Source organism: Delphinus delphis, chromosome 14 (genome assembly GCF_949987515.2).
Source record: "Delphinus delphis chromosome 14, mDelDel1.2, whole genome shotgun sequence".
NCBI classification, from domain to species: Eukaryota; Metazoa; Chordata; class Mammalia; order Artiodactyla; family Delphinidae; genus Delphinus; species Delphinus delphis.
This window is the reverse complement of record NC_082696.1, coordinates 16,530,420-16,557,252: the sequence shown is the minus strand read 5'-3', so window position 1 is coordinate 16,557,252 and position 26,833 is coordinate 16,530,420. Positions and strand designations below refer to the sequence as shown.

General features: G+C 44.9%; 1 protein-coding gene and 1 pseudogene across 2 annotated transcripts in view; both read left to right on the top strand.

Annotated features, from left to right (window-relative positions):
- Positions 1-26,833, top strand: part of UST (uronyl 2-sulfotransferase) — a 300,447-nt gene that overhangs the window by 184,645 nt on the left and 88,969 nt on the right. For both annotated transcript variants that reach the window (XM_060029824.2, XM_060029823.2), the window contains exon 5: positions 450-603. In XM_060029824.2, coding sequence (XP_059885807.1) covers positions 450-603 — 154 coding nt within the window. The remainder of the gene's footprint in view (positions 1-449; positions 604-26,833) is intronic.
- On the top strand, positions 10,616-16,445 carry LOC132437402 (serine/threonine-protein kinase 3-like; annotated as a pseudogene).

Sequence of the window (26,833 nt, the reverse complement as noted above, 5' to 3'; positions counted from 1 at the left end):
TCCTGCAGAGCCCCTTATCTGAGACTGTTTGAATTAGAATGTAGAATAAGTACCATTTCACCCAACGAGGCTTTCGGAATTTACCAGGCAGTCAAAACATTCCATGAGGGCCGGTGGAAATACAACACCCAGTTCAGCATGGCCCTGCCCTCAGGAACCTGCAGCCTCCTGAGAAAAGGAGACCGTACCTATACCTTCACGTTGACAAATACCGCAGTTTGCACAGCCCTCACCGCCTCTCAGCAGGTACCTGGACAGGCACCTCCCGCAGGATACTAGGTGCCCATCAGGAAACACTGCTTGCTGATTAGTTTGTGCACTGGCACCTGAGCGGACAGGGTCTTCTGATGATGATATATTAACCTAGAGGGGAGCCAGTATCTAAGTGGGCTTGATTTTCCTCCAGAAGTGATGGCTTGTAACCAGCTCCATGTTTGTATGCGTCATAGGTTTGGAGGAGACCAGCCTGTCTACATCAACATCATTAGAGACCCTGTCAACCGGTTTTTATCTAACTATTTTTTCCGTCGATTTGGAGACTGGAGAGGAGAACAGAATCACATGATCCGTACCCCCAGCATGAGGCAGGAAGAGCGCTACCTGGTAAGTCCTGTCACATCGAAGAGCTGGTCCCTCCCCTCCCCGTGGCCGTCCTGTCCACGAGCTCCATGTGATGAGGGCACGTCCTCAGGGAGCAAGATTTTGCCAGTGAAAAATTAATTTTCCAGATGACCCAGATCTTAACGAACATTTTCTCAAATGACTTTCTAATCTTGTTTTCCTCAGTTTGTCTTTAGAGCTAGGTTTTAGGCCCCAGAGAAGAAATAGTCTTTCCCAGGGAATCCTGACCAGTACTATTGTCGTTTTGGTGTGTTTGGGGATTTCTCTTAAAAGGTCACAAAATACTGTCTCATACTTCATGCCATTCAGTTCCCGTGACAGTCCCATGAGGGAGGGGTATTTTCAGATGAGAACCCTGAGATTCCAAAAGGATGTGAGCACAGCCATGACTGACTGTTTCCAGGTCCTCTGACTCCAAGTCCAAGGTCCTTTCCACCAGAGCACAACAGAATCCGGCATCTTGGCAAAATCAGTTTGCTTTTCGGGACCTTGTTTGGGGACCCTCAGCTTCATAGGGATGTTCATTTTGATCCCAGTAATTGTTTCCACAGCTTGGAGTTGGTAACAGATGAAAGTATTGCATCTGGCCGCCAGCACCAGAATAAACGATGCGTTTCCCACTAGTTTGTGACCTAGATTGACAAACACTTGCAGAGTAGCTTAGAGCCTCAGACACTAAAGTGTTAAAGAGGCTGAAATGCTGGTCTCTGTGTCTGAGAGAGCCCGTCAGGTTCACCCAGACTGTCCCGGGCTGTCAGGCACAGCAGAAAGAGAAGGATGTATGGAGGGCTCTGTGCAGATCTGCTTCCACGGCTGGCATGTAACACAGAGCCCATGCCCACTGCTGGTGTGTGTGCGGCAGCATCCTCGAGCTAAAGAAGAGTATCGTTAGTCACAGTTCCAGCACAACGCCAGAACTTCTGTTTCCTCATTTGATTTTAAAAAGCATGATAAACGTATGTGTTTGGAGGATGGAGCATTTTTCGATAATGTCACTTTCATGTCTTAAAATTCACAATTAGAGTTGAGAAAACTGAGATGCACAGAAGTTAAGGATCGTATCCAGTGCTACACAACTAGTTATAGATGGGCCATCACTAGCGACCAAGGCTTTTCACTCACCGTTTAGCATTTGTTCAGCTACCTAATGCTTCAATGAAATATTCTGATGGTATATTTTTAAAGTGACTTTTATTTCTTTTTCTTTTTCACTTTTGATGGCAAAAACTCTGATCTTTTTCTTTAAAATACATGTTATGAATATGGCTCTGTATTTTTTTATTCAATGGCAAGTACATATTCAGAGTATAGAACCACTTACTAGAGGAATAATGTCTTTCTAGTTTGTATTGGACCTGATTAGCATTATATGTTTTTTTGAAAACATATAGCATCTTCCATGTAATCAAAATATACTACAAAGTTCCTGGCTCAATCCGATACTACAGAAGTTAGAACCGAGTGTAGCAGAAGATGCTGAAAAACCAAAGATACGAAAACAAGTTTTATGAATCCCACTCTTCAAATATTAATGTAGGTAATAAGTAAATTCATAGTCTACCAGAAAGTGAAAAGTGATTCGGGAAAGTGGATGGGCAGTCCCAGGGATCCATCATGCAGCGGGAGAGATGAGGGACAGGCTGCCATGCGATGTTGATAAGCAGGTCAGGGAAGGCATTGCATCTGGCATATAAGCAGCAATTAGAATGAGAAGTGGAATTGGTCACTCGGTCGGTTGGGAGAATGCAGCTCCAGGTGGAGGGGGCAGCTGGACCAAAGGCCTGGAGTGGGCACTTGTGTGCTCATTCAGAAATCAGCAGGGAGAACAGAGTGGCTGGTATAGAGTGAGGTGTGGGGAGAGGGAAGTGGCAGGTAAGTCTTGGAGACCACAGATCATATAAGGCCCTGTGAGGCACTGCAGTAACTTTGAGTCGGGAAGTAACATGAATAACCCCAAATCGTTCACACCCTTTTTTATTGAAGTGTAGTGGATTTACAATGTTGTGTTAATTTCTGCTGTACAGCAAAGTGACTCATTTATACATATTTATGCATTCTTTTTTTATATCCTTTTCCATCGTGGTTTATCATAGGATACTGAATATAGTTCTCTGTGTTATATGGTAGGACCTTGTTGTTTATTCATTTCGTATAGAATAGCTTACATCTGCTAACCCCAATCCCCCACTACATCCATCCCCCAAACCCCTCCCCCTTGGCAACCACCAGTCTGTTCTCTATGTCCGTGAGTCTGTTTCGTAGATACATTCATTTGTGTCATATTTTAGATTCCACATACAAGTGATATCATATGGTATTTGTCTTTCTCTGTCTGACTTACTTCACTTAGTACGATAATCTCTAGTTGCATCCATGTTGCTGCAAATGACATTATTACATTCCTTTTTATGGCTGAGTAGTATTCCATTGTATATATGTACCACAACTTCTTTATCCATTCATCTGTTGATGGACATTTGGGTTGTTTCCATGTCTTGGCTATTGTGAATAGTGCTGCTATGAACATAGGGGTGCATGTGTCTTTTTGGATTAGAGTTTTGTCTGGATGTATGCCCAGGAGTGGGATTGCTGGAACATATGGTAATTCTATTTTTAGTTTTCTGAGGAACCTCCATACTGTTTTCCATAGTGGCTGTACCAACTTATATTCCCACCAACAGTGTAGGAGAGTTCCCTTTTCTCCAAATCGTCTCCAGCATTTGTTATTTGTAGACTTTTTAATGATGGCCATTCTAACCGGTGTGAGGTGGTACCTCGTTGTAGTTTTGATTTGCATTTCCCTAATAATTAGCGATGTTGAGCATCTTTTCAGGCACCTATTGGCCATTTGTACTTCTTCTTTAGAGAAATGTCTACTTAGGTCTTCTGCCCATTTTTTGATTGGGCTGTTTGCTTTGTTGTTGTTGAGTTGTATGAGGTGTTTTTATATTTTGGAAATTAAGCCCTTGCCGCAAATTGTACACACCTTAATCAGTGATTCTTTCCCCCGTATCTCCACTAAAAAGCAGAGCCCTCCTCCCAGCAGGGGATGTGTCATCTCATGAGCCTTCAAACATCCTCAGCAATTCTCCCCCTTCTTTCTGGGAGTCAGGACTCCTCCCTGCTGCTCTAGACCTGTATCTGACACCTGGGTGCTTGTTCTGAAGTCTCAGAAGCCTCCTCACACTCAAAGTTTCCAGGGGTTCTATTGAAAATGGGGTCTGTGGGATGGAGACCCCAAAGTTGTGCAGTGCACAACCTACACAGCTGTACATGGATGTCCCAATATTCTTCTTCAGTGCTCCCACCAGGTTCTACGCTGGCTGGCCATGTCATTTCTCTGGGTGATATAATGTCTTCACGTCTCTTCTGTCCTCCCAACAGCCTATAAGCTCTTTGAGGACAAGATAAGATCAGAGTTCCATCTATGTCCTTGGTACTCAGAAGAGGGGCTGAATTAGTAGAAGCCTCAATACACTACTTAATCAATAAAATAAACAACAACAAAAATATGAATACAGTTATAATGTAGTTAATATGGAGTTGGGGGAATCTTGTACGTTTTTCTACCCTGTCATCCTGTAAATCATTCCACATAACATAGTCTTCACACAAACAATAAGCTGTAATCATTAGCGAGAGAAATTGTGTAAACATGCGAGAAAAAAACTCATGGTTTAGTCTTTTTTTTTAAAGCCCATAAAATGTTGAAAGTTGGTAATGGAGGCAACTCTTATATTTTTGAAGAGCCTTTATGCTGTGATATGAGAGATTCCAGGGAAATTTCCCTGCCTGGAATTCTACCCTTAGAGATTTGCAGGGGCCCCCGTTCCAAATGTAAAGCACTGTGTCCTGGGAAGGGCCGGTGTCAGATGAGCTCAGCTCATTCCTTGGCAAGACCCCAGCAGGAGAGCACTGGGCTCCCAAAAGCAGCAGAGGGAGAAATCAGGGGAGCAGGAGTGGAGAGGGGCCCCAGGGACACGTGACTCCTTTATGATCCAGCTCCAGCCTGACCCCGTTAGCAGGGCTGTTTTCTTGTTCAAAGGATGGTTTGTTTATTTGGAAGAAGACAGTCTACAGCCTTTTTTTTTAATAGCTGAAACTTTTCATTCCATCTCCTTGGTCCCATCAGACCCTTGAAATAAAACTGCCCCCTTTCAGAGCCTGTCCTCATTTTGGCAAGCCTGGGTGGTCAGTTGTTTCTCTCAAAAGAGGGTGTTGTTTGTATCTCGCTGGGGTGCAGGGCAGCTGTGAGGAGACCTGGTCCCCTCAGTGAGGCCCCGCCTGGGCGTGAGGGCCCAAAAGGGGATGCACGCAGGGTGACCCTGCACCAGAGGGGGCAAGCAGGGCAGGCCACCCCCTCGGGGGACCTCGCGGCGAGGCCTCTCCCTGCTCGCTACACACACAGAGTCACGGGGTGGGGGGGGGGCGCCCGAAACGGGTCCACTGATGTCCCCACATGATTCCAGATCTCAGCGCTCCAAAGCCACTTGCTTTATCCAGTTGCCAAAAATCAGGCAGCTCTGCTCCTGGCCTTGAGCCTTGCAGAGCTGCTTAGCATACAGCTGAGAGAGGGCCGGGGCCTCTGGGGCTGAAATATTAATCATCTCTGATGCTGGGTGGTTGGGAAGAAAATGGAAAAGGGCGCAGGGATCGTAGGATTTGCAGGGTCCCTGGAGGTCGGTCATGAGGAACCTCTCATTTCACAGATGTAGGAACAGGGCCTGGGTCTAGTGATGGGTTAGGGGTCCTGCCAGGCGTAGAGGCTGTCCTGACTCCACCGCTGTGTTGCTGGATCACTTGGACCTTATGTTTGACTTCCTGAATGGTAAAGGGAGAGGAGGACTGGGCCGAGTTCCATGCTTTTTGAGCAAAATCATTTTGTCTGACACATCTTTACAAAGACATAGCTGTTATAACAATTTTTTTCAAACACCCAAGCATCTTATAGCTGTTTTCCATATTTTCTGGAAACAATTAGATTTTTCTAAAAGTTTCTGTTTCTTCCCAAACCAACTTCACTTGTATTTATCAGGAAATAATTTTACAATAAATTATTGCTAGAACGGATACAAATTCAACTTATAGCAGCCACGCTGTGAAAAGGCAATTCTCTTAGGCTCATTTCTCTTTGTCCAGAGCCAGAGTGCAGATGTAGCTGCGTCCTTTTTCAGTTTTCGACTCAGGAGGTGGGGTAGATCTGAGCCCAGGCACACTTTGACACGTTCCAGCACTTGCGACTCTTCTCCAGCTGGAGTTCAGGCTGCGTTATTTCCAGGGCAGGGAAATACCTGGCACCCAGAATGCAGTTAATGAGAATGAATGTCTGCTTATGAAGAGCAACTGTTGTGATTTACAAGCAAGGGGGGAGAATCTCATTCCTGCCGAAGCCACTCCCTTTTGCAGTCCATGAGTTTCCAGTCACCTGCCATTTCTACTCTGTCAGTTACACGTGTGTGATTTGTGCTTGTTGCTTGTCTAAAACCTGGCCTGAGAAAGTTTCATGGTAAAATATTCTGCAGAGACAGCACTTAGCACTTTCAGACTCCAAAAAATACCAAGTTGGGCTCCTTACCCAAACTTACTGCAACTTCACCAGACCATCCTTCACTAGGTGACCCTCCATTTGCAGAGCAGGAAGAGGGAGGAGGGCATTTTCCCAGGGAGAAAACTGCCTCTGTGATACTGTTTATTCATCTTGGCTATAAAGCGTGGAAAGTAATGCATGTTTGAAAAAAAAAAGATGGTAATTTACAGCTTCTTAATTCATAAAGAATTCAGTAAATCATGTTGGCCCATTTGGATTCTGGAGAAGCCTGAACACTGGCCAGCGTCAGCAAAAATTTTCAGAAAGCTATGCATTTTAATCTGCTTGAAAGCTTTGGAGTCTGAGCATCCTTTAGCTTTGGAAGTGTATGTATGAGATACTCGTTTCTGGAAATTTCCACTCAGTCCTGACTGGCTGAGGCCATCCTGGGAATGAAACCTCAGGCTGTGCCTTCATCCCTAGAGCATCATTTTTCTTAAAGGAAGAAAACGAATAAGGGATTTGGATCATCTGCTTTCTACGTATTTCAGTAAACATCTCTGTTTTCCAAATCTTTGAAGGTAAGAAAGTTCTTTGTCTCCAACTAGTTCACATTTGGCTTATGATTGCAGGCTGAGCTAACGGCCCAGGACGTGGTGTACTTAGGTTGCGCTCTCGGCTGCCCCAGCTGGGTGACTCAGCCAGTGATTTAGCCTTTGCAAACCTTACTCTTCTCATCTGTACAATGGGAACATATTACCTTGCCTGTATCACAGGCTTCTTGAGAAGATCAATTGAACATTCTATACAGAGGTGCTTTGAAAGCTGAAACTTTACAAAACACGTTTCAGCATTGATGCTTTCACACCCCTGTCTCTATCAGTGGCTCCACGAGACCACTTTTTTCTGTAGATCCAGGGAGCTTGTCTCCTCCGGGGAGCCAGCAGGGGCTGCTGTTCTCTTGTGGCTCAGGCCACTCTGGGCCGTGTCCTGAACCGTCAGGTCCATGTGGCTTCTGCTGAGATCTCAGATAGCCCCACTAGACCCCTTCTCCTGGGAATCCGTTTCTAAGGAAACAGCTTCTCTTTGTTCCCAACAGCTGGAGACACGTTTTGATCCTAGCCTGCTGGCACCCATTTCTCCCGTGTTTATTTACTTGGAAACTTAAGCTGGTGTAGGCACGCGGTTGTAAAGTCACCGAAGCAGCACGTTCTGACCCCCGAGGGGTGGGGAGGAGAGGTGCGCGGGCCGGCAGGCTCTGACATGCTGTGAGCCGCGCAGAGGACAAAGGAGCCCCCCCCGGAGAGAGATGTCTTTGACATCCATTTGTCCTGAAGTATGTCGAAAGCAGGGGTCGCAGGTGTGTTTAGAACCAAAGACCAGTTCTGCAGTTTAGCAATATAGGGAGTATCCCTGGGAGCTTGGGACGGAGAAGTTGATGGGCATAGAAGGAGGAGAGGCACGAGGTGAGAAGAAAACAACAAAGGGATTTGGGGGGAAAGGAGGGGTCATGAGAGAGCCGTGAGCTTGGAGCCTTTGCGAGGGGAGAACAGAACGCCACCAGCCACCACCTGAGATGTCACCGAATAACCACACACACAGCCAAGTGTGTGGCTTGATGCAGTCAGCGGGCTGTCCCCATATTAGCGCATTCATCCCCAGGGCATCCCCTTCAACCCCTTTTTACAGTAAGACCCCTACATACGAACGAGTTCCATCCCAAGAGCACATTCATAGCCCAATTTGTTTGTAAGTCCAACAAATTTAGCCTAGGTACCCAACTAACACAGTCGGTATGTATAGCAATAGTACTGTACTGTAATAGGTTTATAATACTTTTCACACAAATAATACGTAAAAAACAAACACAGGATATAAAGAAAACATTTTTAATCTTACAGTACAGTACCTTGAAAAGCACAGTCGCGGCAGCTACATCACCACTGCTTTTACGCTTACTTCCAGACATCCTGGGCTTGAAATAAAGACCCTGTACCACTGTACTCTATACAGTACTGTACAGTGAAGTACAGAAAAGCACAACCACTTGTAGAGGATGCACGCACATGACAATATACACCAGACACATGAACTAACTTGCCTGATTGGACATGTGAACTCACGTTCGCATCTTTGAAAGTTCACAACTTGAAGGTTCGTATGTAGGGGACTTACTGTGTAGGCTAGGAAGGCAACTCCGAGAGGCTAAGTGGATAAGACCAAACCTTGAACATGAGGAAGTGTGTTAGGCTGCATTAGTTACAAGGAGTTCAGGTCCACTCAGGTTGCCTCAGGGGAAGAGAAAAGTAAGAGTTATCATTAGGATGTATCCGGTAATGAGAACAGAAGGGCCACAACTTCCAGCAAAGACCAGGAGATGCCACGCAGAGCCAGGCCACGTGGGAAGAGCAAAGAGCAGAGCGCAGCTCAGCCTCCCTGCGGGAAAACTAGAAGTGGTTCAGAACAGGAGCCGGGTCCAGCGGCCGGGTTATGTGGGCACCCGGTCAGCCCAGGGGTTCCCTTCTCCCTGTTCCCTGGTTATTGACACACTTCAGCCGCTTGCTGTGCTCTCCTCTCTGCTCCCACGACGGATGCTTCCTGGTGTTCCTCTGTAGCTCACATTCAGGCTTCTAAGAGTGACTTGTTCGTCCACTTGGTCACTCTGACCAGCCATAGGTCATGTTTGGCTGCCCCTGGGACAAGTCTCATCCGTGCTGTGTTCAAGGGCGTGGTCAGACAGATGGGACAGGATGGAGTCAACTCCAGGTATAGTGTTTGTGTTAATTTCCCATTACTGCTGTAGCAATTTACCACACACTTAGTGGGTTAAACTACCGACATTTCTAATCTTCCAGTTCTATAGGTCAGCAGTCTGACACCAGTCCCACTGGGCTAGACTCAAGGTGTTGGCAAAGCTGATTTTTTTTTTTAAGATTTTTTTTTTATGTGGACCATTTTTTTAAGTCTTTATTGAATTTGTTACAATACTGCTTCTGTTTTTTTTGTTTTGGGTTTTTGGCCGCGAGGCATAGTGGAATCTTAGCTCCCCAACCAGGGATCAAACCTGCACCCCCTGCATTGGAAGGGGGATTCTTAACCCCTGGACCACCAGGGAAGTCTCCAAAACTGATTCCTTTTTGAAGGCTTGAGGGGAAGACCCATTTCCCTGTTCATTTGGGTGGTTGAGCCTCCATGTCCTGTGGTTGTAGACTGAGATCCCATTTTCTTGCTGGTGGTCAGATGTGTACTGTTCTCATTCCCTAGAGTCATCTACGCTCCTTAAACCGTGGCTCCCTCCCTCCCAGCTTCCAAGTAACTGGTGGTGGGTTGAGTACCTCCCAAGCTTGACATTTCTCCCCCTTCTTCTTCTTTTTTTATTTAAATTTAATTAATTAATTTATTTATTTTTGGCTGTGTTGGGTCTTCGTTGCTGCACGTGGGCTTTCTCTAGTTGCGGTGAGTGGGGGCTACTCTTCATTGCAGCACGTGAACTTCTCAATGCAGTTGAGGAGCACGGGCTCTAGGCACACGGGCTTCAGTAGTTGTGGCTCGCGGGCTCAGTAGCTGTGGCTCACGGGCTGTAGAGCACAGGCTCAGTTGTTGTGGCGCACGGGCTTAGTTGCTCCGCGGCACGTGGGATCTTCCCGGACCAGGGCTCGAACCCGTGTCCCCTGCGTTGGCAGGCGGATTCTTAACCACTGCGCCACCAGGGAAGTCCTCTCCTCCTCGCTTCTTCCATCTCATTTCTCTAACCAGCTGAGAAGGGTTCTCCACTTTTAAAGATTTCTGTGAACTGACTGGGCCCACCCAGATAATCTAGAATCATCTCCCCATCTCAAGGACTGTAACGTTAATCACATCTGCAGAATCCTGTTTGCTGTATAAGGTCCCATATTCACAGGTCCCAGGGATTAAGGGTGTAGACGTCTTTGGGGTCTATTATCCTGCCCACCACAGTGTCACCTAGGACTGCGGGGACTGAGGGGCCTGTGGAGGGGTTGTGAGCATGACAGGCATTTAGAAACTTGGCTTGTCCCAGCCACCGGTGGGGAGCCCACGTCTGGCTTTCCACTGTGGCATGCTGCCATGCAGTGGCACCAAACTATGGCTTTCCTGTCTCTGGTCTGCAAAACCAAGGGGCCAGTCATACATTTTATTTTTACTCCTATGGGTGACTTATTCATCCATCCATCTACTCATTCATCATTCATTTATTCATTCAATAAATATTGATTTAGTATTCTGTGTGACAAGCACAGTAATAACTGGAAATAAAACGCTGAGCAAAATTAGACCCCGTGTCTGTCCTCACAGAGCTCAGAGTCCTGAGAGGGAAACAGGTATTAATCCCCAAACCACACAGATTCATGTGAAATAGTAACTGCGTCACATTTTATAACACAGAGAGATGTGCCACTGTCCAGGCATAGAATGGGGTAGTTGGCAAGTCTAGAAGTCAGAGAAGTGATGGTTGAACTGAGATGTGAAGGGAGAGAAGAGAAGGAAGAATATCCAGACATTGGGAACAGCACATGTAAAGGTCCTGTGGCAGAAGGGAGCAAAGTGAGCACGGGGGAAGAAGCAGGGAGGCCGGAGTGGGGTGAGGGAGGGAGACGGTGAGTGGCCTGGTGAGTGATGGAGGGAGGGAGAGCTGAACCCCACAGTGTGGGCAGGCAGGGGTCGGGCCCCACAGAACCTCCCAGGGCTTGTTCAAGAGGCCTGGGAGACACTAAGGGATTTAAAGCAGGGCTGGGGATGGGGGAGCATGTTTACATGGGATCCTAAAACTTACATTTTGGAAAAGAATTACTTTAGCTTCAATATACAGAGCAGAAAAGGGCTCCAGTTGATCTGAGGCTACTGCAGTGATCAAGGGGGAGATAAACAATCAAAAAGCAGGTATTTATGGAGCGAGGACCATGTGTGATGAGCAGCTCTAGGGGCAGGGGCGGTGATGGGGGCGCATTTACAGTGTGGGGGCCACCTCACTGCCCTTCCACTTGCTAACTGCCTGGCTGGCAACAGAAGACCCAAACTTGAGGAGTTGTCATTGGCTGGGACATGTTTAATTAGCAAAAGAATGATGCAGACACCGGAGAATTCAGGAGAAGAAACATCAGTGAGAGGTGGGATCTTTGCGGGGAGCCTTCCTGGACGAGGTGGGAGCTCAGTCTTTGGGGACGGATGCGGATTCAGGCAGGGGTGAGGGTCAAGAGGACCGCAGGAGCAGAGCGTTTGTGTAAAAGCTCGAGAGCCCGAGGCTTGCCCTATGGTCAGCCACCCAGCTTGGCCGGAGCAGAGGGTTTAGGGAGGCAAGGAGCTTTGGGACTGAGAAGCGATTCTCCAGATGTCCCCGAGGGGGCTGCCAAATCAGCTTTGCCTGACCTGCTTTCTCAATGGAAGGTCCCATCAGGGGCATCAAATCCAAGCTGCCAGAGCACAGCCAGGTGCATCCCGCTGGCCACCTGTCAGCTGAGCTCATCTGCTCCGGACCCCCGCGTCTCCCTGTGAGTCAGCGGCCAGCTGCAGCTGCCTCCTTGCTGGGGGCTCAGCCCTGCACCCCAGCTGGGACACATGGCTCATATTTATGAAGGTGGTGGTTCTCAGCCTGGCCGCTCATTGGAATCACCTGGGAGGCTTTTCAAACTACCAGTGCCCGGGTCCCACACCCAAAGATTCTGGTCTAATCGGTCAGGGGTGCAGGCTGGGCCTTGGGACTTTTTAAAAGCCGGAAGTGAGGCCAACATGTAGCTAAGGCTGAGAACTACTGAGAAATAACAACACATCCATTCTTGTCTGTATTAGCAGGAGCTATTTTTACTGAGAGATACACCTCCCGCATATCTTCTAGAAGCTTACTTTCTATATCCTCTGCACATTTGGAAAAGCTCTATTTGCCTTCGCCTCAGGAATTTTTGTGTTTGGTAGACTTTTAGTTGGCGTGTGCAAATAAATGTCGTTAAAGGAGCTTGATGGTATAGTGTAAGATTTGTTGTGTTTATGAATACTCTGTGTAGGTCTTAAGTCAGGCTTTCTTTTAAACTGAAGTGGGAAACCAAAGAGTATATTATACTCTACATTTAAGATCTCACTTTAGGAAGCGTGCTTTAGGCAATAAAACAGAGTAAGTACTTTGATGAATAAAATATTTTAGCATGAAGACATCTTCTTATTTGGCCGATGAGGCATTTAGAATCCATTGCCATTTTTCCAGAGACGTGCGTCACTCTTTAGATGCAGGCCAGTTCATAAAACACAATAAATGCTAAATTTAAAGACATGGATGAATAGAACTACACTTTAAATGCAGTCAGGAAATGTTCTTTAAACTAATGTTTTTTAAATGCAGCCAGGGAGCTTGCTATTCAAAGAAGTTATGCAGTGAAGTTTTATATAAAGTAAAAAACTAACGGCTCGATTTAATCTGTTTTAAATTTTGAATCTCATATCCTACACTTGTTTTCCAGAACCTGGCACACCTCTGTCGTTTTCCTCAATTTGCTTTGCCAAATTGTAATATTTTTTCACTGCCCAACTGTTTTACATACACAGCATAAATTCCCCAAAGGCAGAACGACCTCCAAACGTGTTCTGAAAAATATTTCGTGAACTCTAAAGACAGGAAAAGTAAGTGTAAAACGTCTAAGAGATTTATTGGAATCTCAGCTTGAATTCTAATTGCAAGTACTTATGAAAATGTCAAAATTAACGTGAAATGGCTGGCAGTTTTTCTAATAACTGTAAATTGAATTAGATAGTGTGTAATTGGAAAAACGCTTGCTTCGCTCAGGCTCTCTCAAAACAAGTCTTAGAATCTGTTAGCTGCAGCAGCCTTGCCCTCTAATGGCTGGAAGTTGAAGGACAAGGCTAAATACTTCCGACTACAGGGAGGATAGAAACTAAGCAGAGGGATATGGTACCATGTCAGGAGACTCTTCCCTGACATGACATGAATCTTCATTCATGATTAAATGAAAGAATTTTAACCAAAGCCTACTCGATTTCAAGTCAAATGAAGCTTTTTAAAAATGGCTCTGCATTTCATATTACAAACTAAAAACACAATGGAATTGTATCAACATGTAGCTAAACGTTTCTATACTCTTTTTTTTTTTTTTGCATTGAAGAGGAAGGTTATACTGGTATGACTTTTTTTTTTAATTAATTAATTAATTTGTTTTTATTTTTGCCTGTGTTGGGTCTTCATTCCTGTGCTCGGGCTTTCTCTAGTTGTGGCGAGCGGGGGCTGCTCTTTGTTGCGGCGCACAGGCTTCTCTTTGTGGTGGCTTCTCTTGTTGCCGAGCACGGGCTCTAGGCGCACGGGCCTCAGTAGTTGTGGCACGTGGGCTCAGTAGTTACGGCACACGGGCTCAGTAGTTATGGCTCGTGGGCTCTAGAGCACAGGCTCAGTAGTTGTGATGCACGGGCTTAGTTGCTCTGCGGCATGTGGGATCTTCCCGGACCAGGACTCGAACCCGTGTCCCCTGCATTGGCTGACGAATTCTTAACCACTGAGCCACCAGGGCGGCCCCTGGTATGACTTTTATAGTGAGCTGGCTGCCCCTTCACCACTCTGCAGAGTTTTAAACACTCACTGCCAGTTTTTGAAATAAACTAAACTCTTGGATGAGACTTGTCAAAAGAATCAGCAGATGCATAAAAGAAAGTTATCAAGTTTAATACGAGACAGAGGAAACTTTGTTGGCGATGAAATCTCACTATAATTATGGCATTCCATATCTGACCACTATTAATAAATAAAAACCCTATGAGATTAAGAAAAGTGATCTAAACCAAGACAATAGGGAGTTCCCTTGTGGCTTAGTGGTTAGGGGCTTTCACTGCTGCGGCCTGGGTTCAATCCCTGGTTGGGGAAATGAGATCCCTCAAGCCATACGGCATGGCCAAAAAAATAAAAAATAAACCAAGACAATAAGATTAACCTCAGCCAACCTTGATTACTGCTCATCTTTATTTCTCCAGGTAATTATTACTTGGTGTGAATTATATTTAGTTTTTGCATGCTAATATAAATAATATATATTTTTTACTTGTTAATATATATTGCTTCTAAAATCCTTCAAATTATTTCACATTTGTATATGTCTTCTAGGTTTAACTAAAATATAATTCTCTCAGATGATAGGACATGATCTCCTCTTTTAATCCCAGCACCCTTCACAGCCACCTGGCCAACACCCAGCCCAACTTTCAGTACATACTTAACAATAGATACAAATGTGGACCAAGCACCAATGTTTGCCTCCTCTCTCCACTTACAACTTCAATATATTTTGAACACCTGCAAAGCGTCAGGCATTGTGATGGGAATAGCTGTGGCAAGATGAGCATCTGTTCCTACTCTCTGCCTCTACCGCACACAAAGAAACCCATCTCCTCCTGTATTCCATTAATAGTGAGTGATACCCCTATCGGTTCAGTCACCCATACAAGAGACTCTGGAGTCATCCCTGCCTGCTTTCTTTCCCCAGCCCCCCAACCCATATGCAACCAGTCACCAGCTTAACCTGGAATCCTCCTGAAAGCAGAGCCGGAGGCAAGGGTTTGGAGGAAGGGTTTTAGAATTTGGACAGTGATCCCAGGGACTAGGAGTGGGGGACTGGAGAGAGAGGGAAGGAGGGAAGGTCAACACAAGGGCGTGTCCTGACATTGGTCACTCCCGTGGAAACCGAGGCTCAAGCCTGCCAGCACTGTGGGAGGACAGGGTAGAATTTGCCCTAGAATGTTTCTGACTGAGGAAAGCAGAAAGCATTTACCCACTGCTTTCATCGTTTGTTGTCAGATTCACCTCACGAAGCCTTAACTCCCCGCACATCTGGGCTGTGCACACAGGGGGGCCACGTGGGTTCCTCTGGGTGTAGCACTGGGAACAGAAAGCGAGGTTGCTCTCAGGTTACTTCTGCATGAATCTCACGGCTGCAGCAATGGCTAGAGAAAAAGTGGCCAAGAGGACGGGAGGCAGGGCACAATAGTGTCCGGTCCAGCTGCCAAGACTGTTGCTTCTTCCTCCTTGACGTCTCTCAGATCATTCCCCATCAGGGTCATCAACAAAGCCCTCCTCATGTGCTACCCAGATACCTGCAAAAGCCTCATAGGCAGTCAGCCTGGCTCCAGTTCATCTTCCAACCCACGGTCATAGCCTCTAGTGTGCAAATCTGTTGTCCTTCTCCTGCTTAAAACTCTTCTGTGTCTTTCTGTTCCCTAGGTGTAATGTCAGCTATCGATATCGTTATAATATTATCATAATATTTAGGGTTGTTTGGCCTGAAGCGACCCAGCACTGGAACATGCAGGCTCTGTGGTGGTGCTAATGGTGGGAGGGCTCACGCCAAGGAGTATTTCCCAGAACTTCTGCTGGCAGTGTCCTTGTCCCGGCAGTGAGCCACAGCCACCCCCCGCCTCTGCAAGATACCCTCCAACACCAACAGGGAGGCCTGGCTCAGTCTCCTACGGAGTCACTGCTCCTTCCCCCTGCGTCCCGATGCGCACACTACCTTGTGTGTGCCCTTCATGAGTGGAGTCTCTGTTTCCCCCAGTCCTGTCGAAGTCCTGCAGTCAAATCCTGCTAGCCTTCAAAGTCTGATTCTCTGGGAATTCCTCCTCCTGTTGCCAGACCCCCAGGCTATTTTTTTGATTCCCACAAACCCACCACCAACATTCAGGAAGCCAGAACTTTGTTCTGATGATTTCACCAATTTTTTAAAAAAGTGCCTAGTGAAGAATCCTGAGCAGAGAGCTACTGCAACACAACTTTTACAGCACCCTTTTATCAGGAATGCAAAACCTCTATCAATTTTAAGAGACTTGATCACAGAAGCTATGGAAATCAAGGCTAAAAGACATGAGGAATAGAGCGAGAAATGGAAGAGGAAGAAGAAAATTCGGATGAAGATGAGCTGTATTCCCACACCATGGTGAAGACTAGCTCAGAAAGCGTGCGCACCATGAGGCCCACAAGCACGATGAGTGAAGGGGCCCAGACCGTGATTGAACATAACAGCACAATGTTAGAGTCTGACTTGGGGCCATGGTTATAAACAGTGAGGATGAGGAAGGAGATGGAGCTATGAAAAGAAATGCAACTTCACCACAAGTACAGAGACCATCTTTTCTTGGATTACTTTGATAAACAGGACTTCAAAATAAGAGTCATGAGAACTGTAATCAGAATATGCATGAACCCTTCCCTGTGTCCAAAAATGTTTTTCCTGATAACTGGAAAGTTCCTCAAGATGGAGACTTTGACTTTGGGCTTCCCGGGTGGCGCAGTGGTTGAGAATCTGCTCCAATGCAGCGGACACGGGTTCGCTCCCTGGTCCAGGAAGATCCCACATGCCGTGGAGCATCTAAGCCCATGCGCCACAACTGCTGAGCCCGTGTGCCTAGAGCCCGTGCTTCGTAACAAGAGAAGCCGCCACAATGAGAAGCCCGCGCACCGCAACAAAGAGTAGCCCCCGCTCGCCGCAACTAGAGAAAGCCCGCGCACGGCAACGAAGACCCAACACAGCCAAAAATAAATAAATTTATTTTAAAAAATATATTATCATAATACTTAACCAAAAAGCATCACAACCACATGTGAATCTACAATTATCTCAGTAAAAAACTTCAATGAAAAGAAGCTTCACAAACCAAGAGAAAAAGGATAAGTTAACCAATGAATAGCATAGGAAAAATGCAAGTGAGAATGAGCCAGTTTTGGAAACAGGATGTGAGAAGTGTGGTTTGATTAACACGTATTTATTTAGGAAAGCAGTAAGTCAAGGCTGGCAGGACAGGACCAGATAACTGAGAGTCTTGAAAGCTGCAGAAAGGACTTGAAAATTCATCACAGAAGGCAGGACTCAAGCGTCTTGAGCAAGGAATTAAATGTCAGGATGTGAAATGCTGCTTCTAAGTTGTGTGTTACACTTAGAAAGACCTTCTTTGCTCTGAAGCTATTAAAAGAATTCTCCATGGTGTCTTCCGGAATTTTTGTTGTAATTCCTGTTGTCTAGTATAAAATCTTTGATCCATCCTGCTGTCAGGTGTAACATATGAATCCAATATCTTTTTTTTCCCAGATGGTTAACAAATTATCTCAACAACCTTTACAGAATAATTTATTTTTTCACACTAAAGTGTTGCCTTTACCATGTAATAAATTCTTATTTTTGGAGGGATCAATTTTTTGACTTTTTATGTTATTCCATTGATCTGTGTCTTTAGGTATAGTAGAACACTATTACATATATGTGTGTGTGTGTGTGTGTGTGCTCTTGTGTGTAAACTAATATATAATCACATAATATACATTTTATTATATAATAGACAATAATATCATCAATACAATTAATGTACTATACAATAACTATTATATACTAAATATTTTATTATCTGGTAGGCTCTAATCTCTTCTCACTAATCTTTCCCCTAACTGTTCTAGCTCTTTCGTCTTTGTTGATTTTTCTATAGAAACTTTAAAATCAGCTTGTTCAGCTCTCCCTCCCCCCACGTACATCCCCAGAAAACATTAAGTTTTAGATGGACTTGAGAAGCACCGTGGGAGACCTTGAGTGACACCGCATCTCCCACTGTGCTCACTCTTAGCCCTGTGTGATCAGCACGTTCGCCGGATAAGTGTTATTTCTCCTTTACTTGTGGGAACTAAGTTGAAGTCAGCAGATAAAACCCCTCACTTGAATTGTTCTGACTTAATATGCATCTGAGACTTTAACTTGGTCACTTCCAGCTGCTCCCCTCATTAAATTCAGATCCCTAATATCATACATTAGTATATGCCTTTTACCTTTGTGTGCAAACCCCAGACGTGAAAGCCTGAGTAATTCATCATTTACTTTGAATGGAGGGTTCTGTTTCTGGCCCTTCACAGGTGGGCTCCTCCTGTCACACAATATTTCTTTCTTTCCATTAATACCTTGGCCCTGCATCTTCATCGGGTTCTCGCGTTCAGTCTTCCGTGGGCATCCTGCGAGAGTTTTGTGCAGCCAGTTTCCTGCATCTTGCCTATTCTCTGTTTGCCCAATCTGATCACTCTGCAATTGAAAACACTTGAATAATATACATACATCATCAATATACCACTACCCTGATTTTTTTTGGAAAGTTCTTCTCCTTCATCCATTCAGTCCAATCGGCACTGAAACCCCTTTTATTTTGTTTAGAATGTCTCTGCAGCGTCGCTCACCCTCTCTCCGTTGCCACTGCCATTAGCACTGTCTTTAATGTTTTTCAGTGCTGGAACAGGCTCCTAACTAATCTCCTCTGATTAGCCACTTTCTCGCCCTTTCACCCTGTATAGTGCTGCCAGATTCGTTTTCCAAAGCAGCACTTCACATCCTGTCATTTAATTCCTTGCTCAAGAAGCTTGGTGTGTCCTGCCTTCTGTGATGAATTCTCAAGTCCTTTCTGCGGCTTTCAAGACTCAATAATCTGGACCTATCCTGCCAACCTTGACTTACTGCTTTCCCAATTAAATGCTAATTGAACCAAGCTTCTCAAATTCTCTCTTGAGAACAGGCTCCTTCCCATATCCTTTCTTTTCCTTATGTTGCTACCCTAAGCTGGAAAGTCTTCTTCTCGTTTCTCTCTCCATCCATATCCTATCCATCCTTCAAAATCTCATCACCATTCTCTCTTGATCCCAACCTTTGGGTCGCTGTTCCTTAGTACCTGAATACTTAACTCGATCCTCATAACACAATCTTATGAGATTATTATTATGTTATCATGATCTCAATTTAATGATGAGCCTGTTGCTCAGGAAGGTTAAGCAACTTGCCCAGAGTTAAGTTACATCCATGAAGTGATGGAACTAGGATTCAGACTCCGGCAGTCTGGCTTCAGAGGCCATGTCCCTAACCACCATGCTGAACTGCCTCTTTTCATCCTGTGTGACTCTCAGCTTGTTTCCTTAGTCCTTTCTCAGCCTGACTGTCAAGTATTCCATCTGCTGTTGGTCACGTATCATCTTCCCTGCTTTGTATACATCCCATTTATTGCTTCCCTGGAGCCCGTCCTGTAGGAAGGACTTAATAGGATTTACTGCATATGCGCAGGGAACTTAGCGGCCTTACTCACCAGCATTTCTTCAGCACCTAAAAAAAAGTTTTTTTAAAAATAAAAGAACAGGATCTGACACATAGTAAGTGCTCAAAGATTATTTGTTGAATAAATGACTAAATGAATATTGGATGGATTCACAGTTTGATAAATATATGACCATGTCAGTGTATCCTTCTCAAGTTTTTCCATTCATATAAATGTGCACATCTGTATTTTATGTACAGGTCTCTCAGTTGCCTCTAGGCCATGACTGATGATTAGCTGGATTTTTTTTTCTGGATAAAATGGATGCTTAGTTGTTATCAGCTAAGTTAGTTGTTGCCTCTACGGATCTAAAGGCACTTCCCGGGGCACGGCAGGTCTTGGAGTTCAGCTCTCTATTATAGCTGATGAAATTAAGTTACACCAATTTAATTAGACTAATATTTTACTATCAAAAGCAAAAAGAAACACTTTTGCTAGGTTTAGCTGCCTTAGCAAATAGTACTTTTAAACTTGAGGTCTATAGCACTTGATTATTTATAAGTAAATAAAATGTTATCGATAATCCAACAAAATTTAATTGTTAGAAGTGTTTCTTCTTCGTGAAAAAGTTCTTCTAACCTGGCGAAGGGCATTATTTGCTTCATACCCTACTCCTGAAGACTACTTTGGTTTCTACTTTTCATCCAGTATCAACTTTAATATTTTGGCTCAAAGATACCTCAAGTAATCCTCTCTAAATGTTATTAGTGGAAGTCAGGCTTCTGCAGAGCAAAACCTGTATTTAATTTATTTGCAAAGCCACATTTAGCATTGCGAATTTTAAAATTCAGTCAAAATAAATGATTTTACATCAAGGGCTGAATTAACACCAAGTTTTCGAAAGGCTTTTTTTCTGAGAAATTCAAAGCTTCTCATTAAGTCTACAGTCTTCCAAAATTGTGCTGTTCTCCAAGATAGCCTTATTAGTCCCATTTTGCAAATAACAAAATTGTGGCAAGAAGCAATTAAATGTCTTTACCAGGGTCTATTGGAATGGTGTCATACTGGGTAGGCCCTTGACTTAGATCACACCATCGTTGGTAAATTAGAAGAGGCTACAAACAAAGAAGGAAGAAAAAAGATTAGCAAGGAGGAAGGCAAATGTAGGAACAGGATTTGTCATCAGGGCCCTTTTAACATGGGGTCCCAGGGAATTGAGAAAAGGGAGGGAAAAAAAAACAGACCTTAATTAATCATAGTACTTTTTAAGGCAGAAAAGAAACATAGAGGGCTTCCCTGATGGCACAGTGGTTGAGAATCCGCCTGCCAATGTAGGGGACATGGGTTCGAGCCCTGGTCCGGGAAGATCCCACATGCCGCGGAGCAACTAAGCCCGTGAGCCACAACTACTGAGCCCGTGTGCTGCAACTACTGAAGCTCATGTGCCTAGAGCCCGTGCTCCGCAACAAGAGAAGCCACCTCAATGAGAAGCCTGCACACCACAATAAAGACCCAACACAGCCATAAATAAATAAATAAATAAATTTATTAAAAAAAAGAAACATAGAGGTTATCTCATCTCATCCACTCATTTAAGGAGTTAGGACTGGAGCGTGAAGGTTGGAAATACCACATGGAGCTGCCCTCATTATGATGGTGTTGACTGTAAAGGCTAAGCTAAATCAGATATTTATCAGAGAAAGTGAATTTAGAACTAGAATATCATGAACAAATTTGTGAAATATAAGAAAGTCTGAAAAGCGTGTATGTTAAGTTCGGGAACAAAATTATAAAGCCCGGAAGTGATGGCCATCTCCTAAACTTTTCCAGTCTATTGCTCACCAGTTTCCTTATTATGACAGCCTAGTTCAGTTTCATGCTTGTGCAGAAAAGGAGGACACAGTCATCTCAAGATGACCAGATCACCATGGTGGACCCCCTGTCACCACCCCGCCACACACACACACACACACACACCCCTACACATGCTCACTCACACCCTCTCAGTGACTGAAACTGACAGCTTTTTTTTTAACGTTAAACTCTTCTTCCTGGGTTCTTTTCTTTAATTATAAATAAAACTGGTAGGTCTGGCATTTTGTTACCAGCATCTTTTAATGAACCTACCCATCCACGAGGTTATGTACGTCTCGTGCATAAATGTTTGGACTATTTATATTCTGATATGGTTAATTCATTCTCTCTTTCTTTCAACAAGTATTCAGCACCTACTCTGTAGCCAGTGCTTTGGCAGATACTGAGAATGCAGTACTGAAAAGCACAGGTGGAGTTCCAGCTTTATGGAGTGTCTAATCTGTCAGGGAAACAGACATTAAACAAGTGACTGGAAGAGGTGATCAGGCTGTGGGAACAGTATGTACATAAATCAAGAGTCCCAGGTACTGCAAAACTTATATGGATGGAGTTTTAGAAGGCAGGGCACAGGGGTATGCTATGCAGATGGAAAGGTGGGCAGGGGCAAATATATCATAAGTATGTGAGGCTTTATTCTGAAAACAATGGAAAGTCTCAGACAGGTCGAATTGTGGTCAGGGAGGCGGGCATGACGTGACAGGATTTGCATTTGAAATCTTGTGCAAGGGGAAGATGCTTGGGGTAGGGCAAGATAAACTATTTTGGTTTGGAATAGAATTGGCACGGCAGAGGAGACTGATAGGAATGAAAAGATTCAGACACATGTCTGAGGTAGAATCAGTCATTGCTCCTTGAGTGATTGAATGTGGAGCTGGAGGATGAGGGGAGTTAAGGAAGATCCTGGGTTTCTGGTTGGAGCAATTCGATGGAGGGTACTACTGTAGGTGGGGAATGCAGGTACAGAGGGGCGGGAGAGATATGCTGAGTTTCAGATGCTCACGTGAATGGAGACATCCAGCAGTCAGAAGAGAGGGCTGGGCTAGATATATAGAATTGGAAATTATCAGTATCCAGAGAAAGGGTAATTATATATACCTATCTGCATATATCTACATCTATATCCATATTCCATGAGGAGTGAGATCATGTCTGGAACAATGGCGGTGCTCACTGATTATTTGCTGAAAGTTGTTGAATTGAAGCCATTTGGTGAAATCAAGGATGAGGATAAAAAGCCTGTGGGTCACCCATTTTTTAGCACTCTTTGAGGAGTGGGAAACAAAGGAAACAAGAGCGTCAGTCCCAAGAAGAGGATAACATAGAGATGTGGCATCACAGAATCAGAGGGAAAAAGTCTTGAGAAGGGAGGATAGTTCATCATTGTTGGAAGTGGCTGGGAGGGGCAAGCAAAAGAAAACTAGAAAAATGGAGATAGTGATGGAAGTGTTGGTCTGCATTGCCCTGGTGAGGTAGGCAGAGGCACCCCTGGGTTGATAGTCATCGTCTCTCCTAAAGAGGATGTTCTCTCTCGGGATCACTTACCAGGGGAAGAAGTAGGTCCTCAAGGGCAAGGGAATCCCACATCACTCTTCTTTTTAAAAAAATAAATATTTATTGAGAACTTGCTATATGCACAGTCTAAAGTGACTAGCATGCTAAGTTCCTCTGAGAAGCAGAAGCCAAGATGAGATTGGACATGCAGAGATCTATTGGGAGAAATGCTCGTGAGGGAAAAGGGAATTGGAAAAAGACATCATACCTGCTATAGGTCTGACCGCGTGAAGAGCAGAGAAGGAAGAATTGGGTAGGCAGAAGCTCAGACTACAGTGCAGCTCTAATAAAGTTTTGGCCAAGCCAGTGGGGAATCTTTAAGCCAAAGTCATCCATCGGAGGAGTCCTGCAGCTTGCAGGAATGGACCTGCTATAACCTCCCTGCCAGTCTTTGGCTTAGAGCAGCCCGTGGCCTCAGCAGGAATGGGGTGATAGACTCAGAGCAAAGCATCTCGGACCATTGGTCAGTTACTCTCCCGACAGCAGGAGAGGTTCATACCTGCCACACGTACACTATCTCATGTAATCTTTACAGCATCCCTCTAAGATAAATATTATTATGCCCGTTTCACAGATGAGACACTTAAGGACTACAGAAGCCGTGTAACTTGCTTAAGTTTACACAACTAGTAAGAAGCAGAGCCTGGGTTTCAACCAGTGGTGCTCTGGAGCTGGCTTGGACTGGCTCTGAGCAACTGTTAAATTTTCAGGAATTGTGCTATTTAGTTGACATCAAGATGGTGGCTTGAATTTGGCCATGGTAGGCATATTCACACCATGGAAATCTGCAAATGCTGTAAATCAGGTGTTCTTTTTTTCAGGAAGGGTGGTTGTTGTACATTTACCACTGATAGCCACTGGTGGCAGATCAGTGGTAGATCATATGCCACCGATCTGAATCCAGGTCATCTGACTCCAGAGTTGCCCCTGCTGAATAAGTATTTACCTTCGAAGGTAGCACGGATATACGTACATTCCTCTACTGATGATTAGGGATTGGTAATCTATGAAATTATGTAAAATGTTGGGTCTGGTACAGTTATATCTGTTACCACTCATATGAATTCTTGCATCTTACATTTATAAAGGCAGACACACTACTGGAAAGTGTGTTTCAACCTCAAGATGACCTTTGAAGAGGACTGTAACATCCATTACAGCCCAGTGATGTAATTGATATTCTTCCTGCCTACTCCCACCCACAGACCAGAGGATATATTAATTACCTGCCTGCCTGGTCACTGGCAGCTTATTGTGAAATTGTTTATCCTCCCAGCTCTGCACTCTCCAGCCTGGGAAATAAAATTTGCATGCTGCCTGTGTCATGTGCTCCAGAGTCTGAGAGCACAGCATCCGTAGAGAACAACCCAAGAAAGGTTAGGATGAAAAGAAGCCCAGGGACTTTGGCCACTGTAGAAAGTAATGTGCCCTAAGTGTCCCTGAGAGTCAGAAGACGCAGGTTTCAGAGTCACTTCAAACTGCAAAATATGAGAGCTACTAAAAATATTTCTAGTGCACATGACCCAGCTGAGGAAGCAGCTTATGCCGGGAAGCCTGCCTCCAGATGAAAAGGCAGGTCTGTCGTGACAGCAACCCTTGCCCTCAAGCAAAGCTCTCTGAAATCTCCTGACATTGCAGAAGAATCTGTAAATCACCACTTCTGCACCACTTCCAAAAACGTTTCTTCCTTATTATTTTAAAATACTTTTTAGGGCTTCCCTGGTGGCGCAGTGGTTGAGAATCCGCCTGTCGATGCAGGGGACATGGGTTTGTGCCCCGGTCCGGGAAGATCCCACATGCCGCGGAGCGGCTGGGCCCATGAGCCATGGCCGCTGAGCCTGTGCGTCCGGAGCCTGTGCTCCGCAACGGGAGAGGCCACAACAGTGAGAGGCCCGCGTACCGCAAAAAAAAACAAAAAAACACTTTTTAAATAAAAAAGTAAGAGAGAGGCCCTTTTCTTGGCACTTGGGACCATCAGGGAATAGGACACAAATTGCTATTACTGTGGAGCTCACGTTCAATTTTTTTTTTTTTTTGCACGCGGGACTCTCACTGTCGTGGCCTCTCCCGTTGCGGAGCGCAGGCTCAGCGGCCATGGCTCACGGGCCCAGCCGCTCCATGGCATGTAGGATCTTCCCGGACCAGGGCACGAACCCATGTCCCCTGCATCGGCAGGCGGACTCTCAACCACTGTGCCACCAGACAAGCCCCATGTTCAAGTTTTATTCCTTGCTTCAACCCTCTTCATCTTCATCACGTGTGTATGTGTTCATTTATCAAACGTGTATCATTCAGCCAAACAGGCACTGGGCGTCTGCTCTGGGCCACGTGCAGTGGTAAGGGCTGGGGAAACAAGATAGACTTTGCTCTTAGAAATACAGTCTAAGGGGAGAGGCAGGCACATAGCCCTTGGGTCCTAACACCAGGGCATTATCTACAAGCATCAGTGGACGGCTGTGGAGGTCATGCCTGGAGGCTTCCTGGAGGAGATGACACGAGTTGAGTCTTGCTGGATAAGTAGAAGGCAGCCAGGCAGAGAGGGGATAACTTGAAACGGCTTGCTGCATAGGAGGAACTAAAGACAGCAAAGGTTGCTGGGGCATAAAGGATGAGGCGGGAACAGGAACCCAAGGTTGGACAGGTAGGCAGAGCCTGCATCATAATGTCATTAATTTCATTTATTTAAAAAACAGGACAGCCTCAACTTCCTGACGTTCATTTCGGCTGCTGTTCTGCATTGAAAGACAGGCAGGAAGCCAGAGGAGGCCACCTCTCTGGTCTCTGACCTGCAGGTGTAGACCTGCGAGGTGATGCACTGTCTCATGCTCCCTGCCCCCTCCCAGTCACGCTCCAGCCCTCTGCACTTCAACACTGCAACTCGCCTCTTTCCATTGCCAAATCCACTCTTCAAAGGAGACCTCTGCCTGTTTCCAAGGATGCAGCTAGTTGGTTCCTCCTCCACATTGCCCTGCTTCCGGCCAATTCATGGTAATTCACTGGTCTGTCAGTCAGCAGCTCAGAGCCTGCACTCTCTCCCACCCACATTCCAACACCCTTTTACCACCAGTGAGTGAGCCAGGAGTGGGCTTTACAGCCGCTTCTGCTCCTCTGGAATGGCCCTTCTAGAAATGTAGGAACCTCATCAGTCCTCCATCAGCCAGTAAAAATGGGATAATAGATGTTCAAAGGCTTTGAAAATACAAGAAACACGTAATTCACAGTGTTCTTGTTATCATTTGAAGCCTCTAGACTTCTAAAGCAGTAATTTATGGCTTTGTGGGAACTTCACGAAGGTGGGGTTCTTTGACCTCAGTAAGTGCCCCCAAATAAAAACCTTGGTTAAAAAGTTTAAAAAGTTCAAAAGGATTTAGGACAGTGAAGGGAGGGAAGAACCGAGGTGGATTATTGAAGTCAGAAATTTCAGGGCCTTCCCTCTGTGAAGGAGTAGCTAAGCCACAGCAGAAATCCAACACCTGGGTCTCCATTACTTTTTACAAACTGCATTAGCATTTTACCAGTACTGTAGACTGATTTGACGGAGGGCCAGGGCATTAAGCGGGAAAAAAAGTAACCCATGAGACCCTTACCGAAATAATGGATAAACAAAAATGATTGGTCTTTATCCTCGTTCAAATAAACTGAAAACAACTTGGATTGCGTTAATAGAAGCATCTGTTCTAACAACATCAAATGCAGATTATGTGTCTTCAACTCTGTCCCGTGTCTTTCCAGGTTAACAGATAACTTACTAAATTAAGGCAGCCATGTTTACTCTTCCAAAACGGGACCTGTAAAACTGAGACATCAAAGCCCAGCCAGGGCCATTGACCATTCTCATTTGAGAGGTGAAGGCTTTGTCTAATCTTCACATCTCTTCCTTAAATACAAGAGTTAATAATAAGTTGCCAGTTCATATGGTAAATAACAAACTTTCCTGAGCTTTTGGGTAATCAGTGAGTTTTTACTTTATTAATTCCACTCCTCTCCATTTGTAATGTAGCTGGAGGAACATTTAAGTCAATGGAAATGCAACTAAAGAAACAGGGCCACTTTGTGAAGAAATTTCACACTTAAATATAAAAAGAAAAATATGTGTGTAGGGTAATAAAGTTCAAAGACCGTTGCTTCCTTTGTTCTTTTTAATATTTTATTTGGAATTTGGCATTAGAGTCAGGACAACCCACAGTAACCAAAATAGACTTTCGTATA